Below are 13199 nucleotides of genomic sequence, written 5' to 3'. Positions count from 1 at the left end.
CCTCTAGTAATTATGAGTCTGATTTTTAATTTCCAACCTATTTTGGCTTCATTTTAAGCCAGGCATATACAACCCAAATTCCGAAAAAGTTGGGACGGTTTTTAAATTTAAATAAAATGAAAATTAAAAGACTTTCAAATCACATGAGCTACTATTTTATTCACAATAGAACATGGATAACATAAATGTTTAAACTGAGAAATTTTACAATTTTATGCACAAAATGAGCTCATTTCAAATTTGATGCCTGCTACAGGTCTCAAAATAGTTGGGACAGGGGCATGTTTACCATGGTGTAGCATCTCCTCTTCTTTTCAAAACAGTTTGAAGACGTCTGGGCATCGAGGTTATGAGTTTCTGGAGTTTTGGTGTTGGAGTTTGATCCCATTTTTGCCTGATATAGGTTTCCAGCTGCTGAAGAGTTTGTGGTCGTCTTTGACATATTTTCGTTTAATGATGCGCCAAATGTTCTCTATAGGTAAAAGATCTGGACTTCTATGAAGCCATGCTGTTATAATAGCTGCAGTATGTGGTTTTGCATTGTCCTGCTGAAATACACAAGGCCTTCCCTGAAATAGACTTCGTCTGGAGGGGAGCATATGTTGCTCTAAAACCTTTATATACCTTTCAGCATTCATAGTGCCTTCCAAAACATGCAAGCTGCCCATACTGTATGCGCTTATGCACCCCCATACCATCAGAGATGCTGGCTTTTGAATAACATGCTGGAAGGTCTCCCTCCTCTTTAGCCCGGAGGACACAGCGTCCGTGATTTCCAACAAGAATGTCAAATTTGGACTCGTCGGACCATAGAACACTTTTCCATTTTAAAACAGTCCATTTTAAATAAAACAGGACACGACGGCGCTTCTGGACTATGTTTACATATGACTTCCTTTTTGCATGATAGAGCTTTAGTTGGCATCTGCAGATGGCATGGCGGACTGTGTTTACTGACAGTGGTTTCTGGAAATATTCGTGGGCCCATTTAGTAATCACTCACTGGCATGACACAATCATGCCGATGAGTGATGCAGTGTCGCCTGAGGGCCTGAAGACCATGGGCATCCAATAAAGGTCTTTGGCCTTGTACCTTATGCACAGAAATTTCTCCAGTTTCTCTGAATCTTTTAATGATGTTATGCACTGTAGATGATGAGATTTGCAAAGCCTTTGCAATTTCACATTGTGGAACATTGTTTTCCACAATCTTTTTCCACACTCTTTCACAGATTGGAGAGCCTCTGCCCATCTTTACTTCTGAGAGACTCTGTCTCTCTAAGACATCCCTTTTATAGCTAATCATGTTACAGACCTGATATCAGTTAACTTAATTAGATGCTAGGTGTTCTCCCAGCTGAATCTTTTTAAAATGTCTTGCTTTTTCAGCCATTTGTTGCCCCCGTGCCAACTTTTTTGAGACCTGTAGCAGGCATCAAATTTGAAATGAGCTCATTTAGTGGATAAAAGTGTAAAATTTCTCTGTTTAGACATTTGTTATGTTATCTATGTTCTATTGTGAATAAAACATTGGCTCATGTGATTTGAAAGTCTTAGTTTTCATTTTATTCAAATTTCAAAAACGTCCCAACTTTTCCGGAATTCGGGTTGTAGTAATTTTTAAAGAAGAGTTGGGCAAATATTTAACCCAACCGCTGGGTTTGTCCATTTTTAACCCAACTTGGGTTGTTTTTAACCCACACAGTGAAACCTCCAGTGTTAAATGAACACTGTTAGTGTTAAATTGACATTGCCAGTGTTTATATAATCCACACCGGATTATATAAATACCCGGTGACACTGGAAGTGTTCATTTAACACTGGAAGTTTTGCTGTGCAGCATTTCTTAGTAGCCTATACCATTTAGCCTATACCCTTTAACAAAGAAAGAATATATAGGCTAACTGTTTATTTATTATTTTGGCTTTTGAAAAGCTGTTGTCCGGAGCTCTTTATATCCCCTTTTCCCCATTCTTTCCTCATTGCTCATTTAATTTCTCCATCGAGTGCTCGATCTCATTCCATTCGCGTCTCGTCGTATATCCCAACACTTCTGAGTGTTCAGACATGACGTCATTATCGAATTCACTACAGCTGTCACCTTTTGCTCCCTGCACGCTCTGGAATCCCATTCAAACTGCTTTCAGATTTTTCTGACATTCCAAATAATTTGATTTTTGGCGAATACCAAGTAGTAAGTTGTAGCTGTTGTTTGTAGCTATATAATAACTGTAGAAATTATGTCATTTGGGCGCGAAATACGATTACAATAGTGCATATTCTTAGGCGGGGTTTAGTTAGTTTTTGACAAACCGTTTAAAAGGTAGCCTACTGAGGGACATTTGACTTCTGCATTTCGTTGCGCTGATTAAAACAAGTACATTTGATCTTATGGCGACCCCTAGTGTTTAAAAGTGGAGGAACAGATTTTAAAATGAGCGAGTCTTTTGAATTAAAAGTTTATTTTTATCTTTTAATGCCAGTTAGCATTCAGAGACAATTTTTTGTGCGGTTAGCCTGCTGGAATTTGTTTACCCAGCAAGCATGTATCTGGATTTTGCAGCTTGGTAGAAACGGCTGATTTTCTTTTGGCTGACAGAAAAATTATGAGCACAATGCAGCAGTCTGGCTCAGAGCTCTGGCTGGTGCAAACCTGGTTTCCGTCTGCTACGTCCATGTCTGGTACAAAATCTCACATCAAACTGAGTTATTCTGACAGTTAGCACAATATTTTATGCCGCCAAAACATGTGTGAAGTTTGGATCAGGCAGCTGGTGTGGCCCTAAACACCAGAGTAGCCAAATTTTACTTCATAATTCAAGGAACGTGGTGGTGCTTTCTGTCAGTGCAGGTGACAGCTTATAGTAAATTCAGTGTTGAAAGCAAGTTTTTAAAGAGGCTAATTAAAGTTCTAGTAGGAATGTTTTTAAAAAGATGAGTGAATGGCAGAGAGTTTATAATTAGGACAGTAATGGATCACAATTATAAGGGGTTCCTACAGTTAAAAGCAGGCATGTAGGAAATGTATAATGGAGGAGAAGAGAGGGATGGGAAGGGAAAAGAGAGATATATGTGCAGAATGAGGAGAGAGAAAACAGAACAGGGGGAGGGGGGTATAAGAGAGGCCTGCTGGATTGAGTTAGATGTAATTGCTGTGAGCTCATGTTGGCAATGTAGAATGACAACCAAGCCAGAGCTCTCACAGGGCTAAACCCAACTCTCTCACTCTCATATCAGATCTTCCTTTCCTCCACTTCTCCTACACACACCAGATGGAGCTGTCACACACATACACACTCTCACACATTCCACCTTACAAAATTATCATTCAGATCCACTTCAAAAACCAACCATCAGACACTCTGCTCCATTCCCACCCACTGCTGTCCTCTAGACTAGAGAGCATAACAACCACTAGTACTTAGCCTGGTAAAACTCACTTAATCGTGTCACATACCAACATACCAACTGAGAGAGAAAACACGGCCAAACTTCCAGAACATGTTGTTCACTGTGGCAGAATTCACATGAGAAGGGATTTATTGGGTTTTACCTCACAGTGGAAAAAATATTGTCTTTGCCCATATTCCTGACCGTACTGTTTTTCTCTTCCCTGCAGATACTGTTAGAACTGTACAAGGCAGAGAAACCCTGTACATTATAGATGGTTATGCACCACAGGTTATGCATGTGTAATGTGACAATGTTATATAGACGAACAGTATATATGAGATTTACTGTTGTCAGTAATAAGGCCGATCTTTTTTCTGTCTTAAATTATCACAGATTTTGCGCAGATTTTTTTTTAAATTCTGTGCAAAATACAGTATAGTACAAACTGTCCTTAGACTATATATACACATGTATACATATATACGTGCACACACACACACGCATCCATACATATACATAATTTATAAGACTTGTTCTTCAATTATTGGCTGTAATTCATTTATCTTTTTGGGATCCTGCTAGTCAGAATATCTTAATGCCCTGAAGTGCCTAATGGTGTAAAATGTTAAAACATCTAAAACTACATTTAACATTGTGCTATACAATATTGTGTATTCAGGTTTCATTACATGATACGGAGAGAGGGGGAATATTGTGTGTAATTATTTAGTCATAATTAATATTAAATAATTAGGTACAGAACCACTGTACTAAAGTACTGAAGACTGAGACAAAAATATGATTAAAGGGACTGTATATATATATATATATATGTGTGTGTGTGTGTGTGTGTGTGTGTGTGTGTGTGTGTGTGTGAAATTCAGCCTGAAGTCATGATGTTACAACATACTTCTTTTTTTGCGCCAAAAACACAAAATAACGACTTTTCAACAATATTTAGTGATGGGCCGATTTCAAAACACTGCTTTATGAAGCTTTTGTTTCGAATTAGTGATTCGGATCTCCTATCAAACGGCTAAACTGCTGAAATCATGTGACTTTGGCGCTCCAATTCACTGATTCGATTCGTAAAGCTCTGAAGCAGTGTTTTGAAATCGGCCCATCACTATATTGTTGAAGTCGTTATTTTGTTTTTTTTTGGTGCACAGAAAGTATTCTTGTCGCTTTATAATATTAAGATAGAACCACTGAACTCACATGAACCGTTTCAAATAGGCTTTTAGTACCTTTATGGACCTTGAGAGTTTCAATGGCTTTGCTCTCAATAGAGGCCTCGCTGAACCATCAGATTTTATAAAGATGAACGAAGGTCTTACGGGCATAGAACGACATGAGGGTGAGTAATAAATGACATTATTTTCATTTTTGGGTGAACTAACCCTTTAAATCGTATCATCCTTGCACATATTAGCTAAACATTTTTAATGTAGTTCCGCTCTTCAACCTCCAGGTGGAGACAAACCACAACAAGTGAGTAAAAATAAAACGAACATATGCTTTGGTTGGTCAACAGCTTCTAATGTCTCGTCTTTATGTGGATTCTCCGAAAAGACGTGACGTTGGACAGCTATTTTAATAATATAGTTAAATATTTGTAAGGTGTATTATTTTAACTCATGGTGGAAATGCAATCTGCACATTTTTGCATTGGAAATTCGACCCCAGAAACCATTAAGTATTTTTAACGTTATGAGTCAGACCACCAACAGGAAATATGACGCTAGAATGGATTAATGATGTCAGCAAAGCAGTACGTACCTACACAAGCCACACACACCAACCAACCAACCAATTAATCGGTGAGACAGCACACAAACAGAAACCATAGCTCCTGTGTCTTATATTTTAATAGAAAAAGAAAACATTGAAAATAAAATTTAAAAAGGATTCAATCCAGTAATTATAATGACAGATGCTTGGCCAGCGCTGTGTACTCAAAGTGACCCCACCCCACCTCACCTCATACTGGTTTGGTGGTCTACATGAATTGTAAGTGTACAGGCTGACAACCAGATGCATTTTAGCCAACACGACTAAATACTACTGAGTGAGAAAGGCAGGGTGAGGAACAGAGGTAAACACTGTAGCTAAACATACACAGGTCTACGACAAACATTTCACCCGTTTGACAACGATTAACACAGTCAGACCTGGCTCTCTGACACAGATTAACACAAACACAGCCATCGAAACACAAAAAACAGACAACCCCAGTTCTTTCAACACAGTCCATTACCTGTATTAAAGGGCAGCATAAACAGTCAATACAGATCTTTAAGTTAAATGCTGCCTGTTAACGGGTGGCTGTAAGGGATATATTTGGATGTGTGTGTGGGTAACTGCTGGTAACTAGTGTGACTATTTCCGTCCATTTTTACAAATAATAGCAGGATATAGAAATAGAAGTCAGAAATTGTGTGTGGAAAGAGGGTGTGGTGATTATTTTAGCTTTAAGATCTTTCTCGATGTATGTGTGTGTGTGTGTGAGCGAGTGTGTTATGGGGTCACTGCACAGCCCTGACCTTTATAGCACAAGCTTGAGGAGGTCTGATCTATGCAATAAGAGGAAAAAAAAACAACAAACAAACACATTTATGGAACAATCAAATAAATCTCGGCAAATAAAAAAAAAGTCCTTCAAAAGGCAGGAGCCCAGATCAAATGTTCAAAAACGTCCCACATCTCTCTTATCAAAATATCAAAATAATCAGACAGTTCGTTCATATAGTCGCTCTTAATAAAATATCTCTCTTGTTCAATCCCCTCTCCCCCCCAAAACCCACAACACTCCATCTTTACATTCACGCCTCACTATCGCCATAGGATGTTCGTAAGCTCTCTTCTCGTTCCTCCATATGTCAGTTTTTTTCCTCTGGCTTGCCACTTAAAACAAGGACTGGGAGGGGCATCTCACTTTCCCCGACATAATCTCTCTCTTTCTCCAATGGCTCCGTCACAGCCAGGCGGTGGAAGGGGCCAATTCAATGCTGGCCGTAGGAGGACAAGAGCGGAGAGGATGGGGGGTGGGGGGGTCCTCATTTCACATCAGAGTGAGTCTGTGTTGATAATACATCAATCAGGCTGTTCTTTCTTCACCCAAAACCATCTAGATATCCAAGCAAGGCAACCCCAAGAGAGGAGAAGGGGTCAAGGGTGCAAACAGCCTATGAGGAAAAGTCCTGCGTTCTTTCGCTCTCACAAGCACACTCTCTCACGCACTCGCACGCACACTCGCTCTCAGACTGACAGTGTTACAGACATAGGAAACACTGATTTTTGAGTTCACAATTTCTCTCCATTTCCATCTCTGGCAAGATCTGGCTCCTATCTGCTATGTCACATCGTCCTCCTCCTCGGAGCAGTAGTCCCGCCCCTGGTGAAAATGGAGAGAGAGACAGGTAAACAAAAGAAATACAATTTTGGCATTTAAGTTTGTCGTAACTAGCAGCAACACTTCATTTTGTCAGTTACCGGGTAATGCCACTCATAAAAAAAATAAAATAAAAAAAAATTCAAAAAACTCATTGGACCAAAATCCCGCTCCTCATGAATATTAAACATCAAACATGGATGAAGAGAGACTGATTGTGGAAGCTGAAAAGCATTGGATATTGTAGTGCAAGCTGATAAAGTTTAAATTGGAAAATGATAAATATCATTCCATTTAGAGGAATCATGAAAATATAAATATGCATTTTAAGCAGCACAGTGCATTGGATGAGGTCTCTGTTCACACACTGTTTTGATTGGCTGATTGTGATTGCATTGAGCATTTTCATTCTCAATGTGGAAAGATGAATTGCTTATCGCTGGAATCCTGTCATGTCTGGCTAGGTGTTAAATTAACATCTCAAAACCAAAAATAGATTTTATAATTCTAATTAACCAGCTTAGGCTTTGTTGAGACAGTGTCTAAACAAAACAAAACAAAAACACAAAATTATATACAGTATCTCACAGAAGTGAGTACACCCCTCACATTTTTGTATATACAGTGGGTATGGAAAGTATTCAGACCCCCTTAAATTTTTCACTCTTTGTTATATTGCAACCATTTGCTAAAATCATTTAAGTTAATTTTTTTTCCCTCAATGTACACACAGCACCCCATATTGACAGAAAAACACAGAATTGTTGACATTTTTGCAGATTTATTAAAAAAGAAAAACTGAAATAACACATGGTCCTAAGTATTCAGACCCTTTGCTGTGACACTCATATATTTAACTCAGGTGCTGTCCATTTCTTCTGATCATCCTTGAGATGGTTCTACACCTTCATTTGAGTCCAGCTGTGTTTGATTATACTGATTGGACTTGATTAGGAAAGCCACACACCTGTCTATATAAGACCTTACAGCTCACAGTGCATGTCAGAGCAAATGAGAATCATGAGGTCAAAGGAACTGCCTAAAGAGCTCAGAGACAGAATTGTAGCAAGGCACAGATCTGGCCAAGGTTACAAAAAAATTTCTGCTGCACTTAAGGTTCCTAAGAGCACAGTGGCCTCCATAATCCTTAAATGGAAGACGTTTGGGACGACCAGAACCCTTCCTAGAGCTGGCCATCCGGCCAAACTGAGCTATCGGGGGAGAAGAGCCTTGGTGAAGAAAAGGTAAAGAAGAACCCAAAGATCACTGTGGCTGAGCTCCAGAGATGCAGTAGGGAGATGGGAGAAAGTTGTAGAAAGTCAACCATCACTGCAGCCCTCCACCAGTCGGGGCTTTATGGCAGAGTGGCCCGACGGAAGCCTCTCCTCTGTGCAGGACACATGAAAGCCAGCATGGAGTTTGCTAAGATGGTGAGAAATAAGATTCTCTGGTCTGATGAGACCAAGATAGAACTTTCTGGCCTTAATTCTAAGCGGTACGTGTAGAGAAAACCAGGCACTGCTCATCACCTGTCCAATACAGTCCCAACAGTGAAGCATGGTGGTGGCAGCATCATGCTGTGGAGGTGTTTTTCAGCTGCAGGGACCGGACGACTGGTTGCAATCGAGGGAAAGATGAATGCGGCCAAGTACAGGGATATCCTGGACGAAAACCTTCTCCAGAGTGCTCAGGACCTCAGACTGGGCCGAAGGTTTACCTTCCAACAAGACAATGACCCTAAGCACACAGCTAAAATAACGAAGGAGTGGCTTCACAACAACTCCGTGACTGTTCTTGAATGGCCCAGCCAGAGCCCTGACTTAAACCCAATTGAGCATCTCTGGAGAGACCTAAAAATGGCTGTCCACCAACGTTTACCATCCAACCTGACAGAACTGGAGAGGATATGCAAGGAGGAATGGCAGAGGATCCCCAAATCCAGGTGTGAAAAACTTGTTGCATCTTTCCCAAAAAGCTACATAATACACGGCTAATACATGGCTGTATTAGATCAAAAGGGTGCTTCTACTAAATATGGAGCAAAGGGTCTGAATACTTAGGACCATGTGATATTTCAGTTTTTCTTTTTTAATAAATCTGCAAAAATGTCAACAATTCTGAGTTTTTCTGTCAATATGGGGTGCTGTGTGTACATTAATGAGGGAAAAAAAAAATGAACTTAAATATTGCAGCCATTTGCTAAAATCATAACAAAGAGTGAAAAATTTAAGGGGGTCTGAATACTTTCCGTACCCACTGTATTTTATTATATCTTTTCATGTGACAACACTGAAGAAATTACACTTTGCTACAATGTAAAGTAGTGAGTGTACAGCTTGTATAACAGTGTAAATTTGCGGTCCCTTCAAAATAACTCAACACACAGCCATTAATGTCTAAACCGCTGGCCACAAAAGGGGTCGTTATCATGTTCAAATACTGCCCTGCGGTCCAGTCTTCAAAGGGAGGGGATCATTCTCTGCTCATTCATGGTTCCCTCAATGAACTGTAGCTCCCCAGTGCCGGCAGCACTCATGCAGCCCCAGACCATGACACTCCCACCACCATGCTTGACTGTAGGCAAGACACACTTGTCTTTGTACTTCTCACCTGGTTGCCACCACACACGTTTGACACCATCTGAACCAAACAAGTTTATCTTGGTCTCATCAGACCACAGGACATGGTTCCAGTAATCCATGTCCTGAGTCTGCTTGTCTTCAGCAAACTGTTTGCGGGCTTTCTTGTGCATCATTTTTAGAAGAGGCTTCCTTCTGGGACGACAGCCATGCAGACCAATTTGATGCAGTGTGCGGCGTATGGTCTGAGCACGGACAGGCTGACCCCCCACCCCTTCAACCTCTGCAGCAATGCTGGCAGCACTCACACGTCTGTTTCCCAAACACAACCTCTGGATATGACGCTGACCATGTGCATTCAACTTCTTTGGTCGACCATGGCGAGGCCTGTTCTGAGTGGAACCTGTCCTGTTAAACCGCTGTATGGTCTTGGCCACCGTGCTGCAGCTCAGTTTCAGGGTCTTGGCAATCTTCTTATAGCCTACGCCATCTTTATGTAGAGCAACAATACTTTTTTTTCAGATCCTCAGAGAGTTCTTTGCCATGAGGTGCCATGTTGAACTTCCAGTGACCAGTATGAGAGAGTGAGAGCGATAACACCAAATTTAACACACCTGCTCCCCATTCACACCTGAGACCTTGTAACAGTAACGAGTCACATGACACCGGGGAGAGAAAATGGCTAATTGGGCCCAATTTGGACATTTTCACTTAGAGGTGTACTCACTTTTGTGGCCAGCGGTTTAGACATTAATGGCTGTGTGTTGAGTTATTTTGAGGGGACAGCAAATTTACACTGTTATACAAGCTGTACACTCACTACTTTACATTGTAGCAAAGTGTCATTTCTTCAGTGTTGTCACATGAAAAGATATATAAAATATTTACAAAAATGTGAGGGGTGTACTCACTTCTGTGAGATACTGTATATATTTTTTGGCAAATCTGTTTCCTCGCTCACATACAACACATAAAATGAAACAAAAAACAAAAACAAACAAAACCCACCACAATCTGATTTTTACAAACCTGATCCAAACCACATCTAAGTGTTTCAAATTATATTTTTGAAAATGTATTTAATTTCAATGTAGATATACAGAATATTGACGATCCGATTTCATCACTTATGAAATGACAATGCGGATAGCTGGCCCTAAATGGTTCGAAAAACAATTTGGATTTTTTTGTGGTGTGAACAAAGCTCTACAGCTTTTATGTAACCCTGTTTCAACTTTTTAAAACAAAATCTAAAATGTTTAGATTTCATCCATTTCAGACCAACTGATCTCAGACCTCAAGAGAGACACAAAGATAGATAAGAGAGGGAGAGAGAAAGGAGGAAGTAATGGAAAAAAGCAAAGCCATAAATATATCATTTTATCTCCAGAGGTCTACAGGAAGTACCAGACAGTCGATGCACATGGCAAAATGACAAGACAATCTTTTAAATGTCACAATCTAGATAAACGAGTAGTCTGTAGAACAGTGGTTTCATGTACAGTGGCACTTTTCTAATCTCTAACCCATCTGCTCCCTCCTTTACTTCTGTGCCTTGTTTTTTCCCTCCAACCCTCACCTTCTCAATCTTCTCATCCAGCATTCTGAAGAACTCCTGCTGGCTCTCTGATGTATGTATGCTGAGAGAGAGAGAGAGAGAGAGAGAGAGAGAGAGAGAGAGAGAGAGAGAGAGAGAGAGAGGGAGAGAGAGAGAGAGAGAGAGAGAGAGAGAGATGGAGAGAGATGGAGAGAGAAAGAGAGAGAGAGAGATGGAGAGAGATGGAGAGAGAAAGAGAGGAAGTTAGTGGGGGTAGGAGAAGGGAAGCAACAAATACACTCACATTTTCCATTACAACAAGCATAAAGAACACAAACACAAACACACACACACACACACACACACACACACACAGCTACCAGCTCCTGTAGGATCCAGAGTGGCTGGGCAGGAATAATTTTTATAGACACATTACAGCAGGGACCATAAACCCTTGCCTCTACACACACACACAGAGCACATTAACTGAGCATTACTCCATCGACACACACATAAAACAATAATGAACTGTTCATTCTTAATGAACATGCCCCCAAACACAATTTTTTTCATCCAGACATTTTGAACACCATATGTATTCATTTTCTGTGTAATGTGTTTGTAATGTTCATTAAAGCCCAGTGGAAATTAAAGTCCATTAAAGTCATAAACAAATAAAATATTAATGGTTAACAGATCATAAATTCATTTACACTTAAAGAGTTATACATTGAAACCTTGGATTTTCAACTACTGCTCAGTTAAGCAATATTTTATGTTTAATAAAGAGTTAGTTTACCCAAAAATTGTCATTTTTGATTTAATTGATTTAATTCTTCATTTACCCTGATGTTATTATAAAAAAAAAAATTCTTCCATTGAACAAGATATTTTCATTTCAAGTTCACGCTTTTTTCCATGCAAACACATGAAAATGTTGACTGTTGAACTCCAAAAATGACAAAAATCCCACCATAAGTACCACTAGTACAGTACATACTTTTGTGGCCTCATAATCATATTCACTAGATTTTGGGAGCACAACAGCTCTAGTCTCCTTTCATTTTGTTGCGATTTCACAGCATAAAGAAATTACATGTTTGAAATAGGGCTGTCACAAGATCAGATTTTCACTTTTCAGATTTTCATTATCATGGCCAAAAGAATTAATGATGACAATATTATTGCAATATCTACAGGAATTTGGACTAAATAAATAAATGAATTATGCTATCAGTCAAATTCATCCCTAACATCCCGGATTGGTTATGACAGCGTTTTGGGCTGAAGTGAAACTATGGCTTCGAAAGTGTGCAGTGCTGTCATATAAATAACATTAAAATGAGAACTCTTTCATTTTTTAAATATCATGGTTATCATACATACCAGTATATTGCAACACCCCTAGTTTGAAACTACATGAGGCTGAATAAATGACAAAATGTTCATCTATGGTTGAACTATTCATTTAAAGGTGCAGTAAACAATTTCTGAGAAATGCTGGCTGTGGATCGAACCGAGCAGCACAACACACTTGTCAATCAGCAGTAGGGGGTGCGTCCACTCATGACAGGGGGAGGGGAGAGAGTGAGCAAGAGGGATATTTGAAGAAAGACTGTAGAAAGAGATGGCTGAGAGACATTACAAAAGAGAAAAGATCAGAGGAACAGCACTGGAAAAAGTTTTTTTTTTTTTTTTTTTTTTTTTAGGGGTGTGCACAAATAGTCGAATATTCAATCTGTAATTAATATTTGAAAAATAAAAATACTATTCGAATTTTACTGTGTTGCTTTCCTGGCCATAAATGCAGTGAATCTATGATAAATCCTAAGCACTAAAACTTGCAGTTATAACTAAATGCATGGGGTGGCACTGTGGCGCGTGTTTAACAAGTTTCTTTTATTTGAAATGGTTACAAAATCTTGATGAATTAAAAAAAAAAAAAATAACGTCTTTCTCGTTTAACGTCATTTAAATAAACAAATATTCGAATATTTGTTTTTTACGAGCCCAAATATTCGAATACAATATTTTGTAAAAATGCCCATCCCTAGTTTTGAACAGGCAAGACCTTTAGGACGTTAATATTAGAAAAGCTTTCTAGCGCAGGAGAAACCCAAGGAAGAAGGCCTGAAAACAGACACTGAGGTTTCATTGTTTCTGCTCCATATGTGAGTAACAATGGTTTTGCCGTTTCACAGAACCAAGATATGCTGTTGTTGTAATGTTATAGTAACAGGACTGGTTTGAGAGTTATTGTTTGTCTGGAGCTGGTGTGCTGCTGGCGACTAACAATGAA

General features: G+C 39.4%; 1 protein-coding gene across 2 annotated transcripts in view; it reads right to left on the bottom strand.

Moving 5' to 3' along the window:
• Positions 1–5243: 5243 nt before the first annotated feature.
• Positions 5244–13199, bottom strand: part of zgc:92140 (uncharacterized protein LOC447854 homolog) — a 38873-nt gene continuing 30917 nt past the window's right edge. For both annotated transcript variants that reach the window (XM_051903289.1, XM_051903290.1), the window contains exons 5-6: positions 10943–11003; positions 5244–6787 (exon numbers count right to left, since the gene is read on the bottom strand). In XM_051903289.1, coding sequence (XP_051759249.1) covers positions 6746–6787; positions 10943–11003 — 103 coding nt within the window. In that variant the 3' untranslated portion in view covers positions 5244–6745. The remainder of the gene's footprint in view (positions 6788–10942; positions 11004–13199) is intronic.

The sequence above is a fragment of the Ctenopharyngodon idella genome, chromosome 8 (genome assembly GCF_019924925.1).
Source record: "Ctenopharyngodon idella isolate HZGC_01 chromosome 8, HZGC01, whole genome shotgun sequence".
Classification (NCBI taxonomy): Eukaryota; Metazoa; Chordata; class Actinopteri; order Cypriniformes; family Xenocyprididae; genus Ctenopharyngodon; species Ctenopharyngodon idella.
The sequence above is the reverse complement of the archived record's forward strand: the minus strand, read 5'-3'. Positions and strand labels throughout refer to the sequence as shown.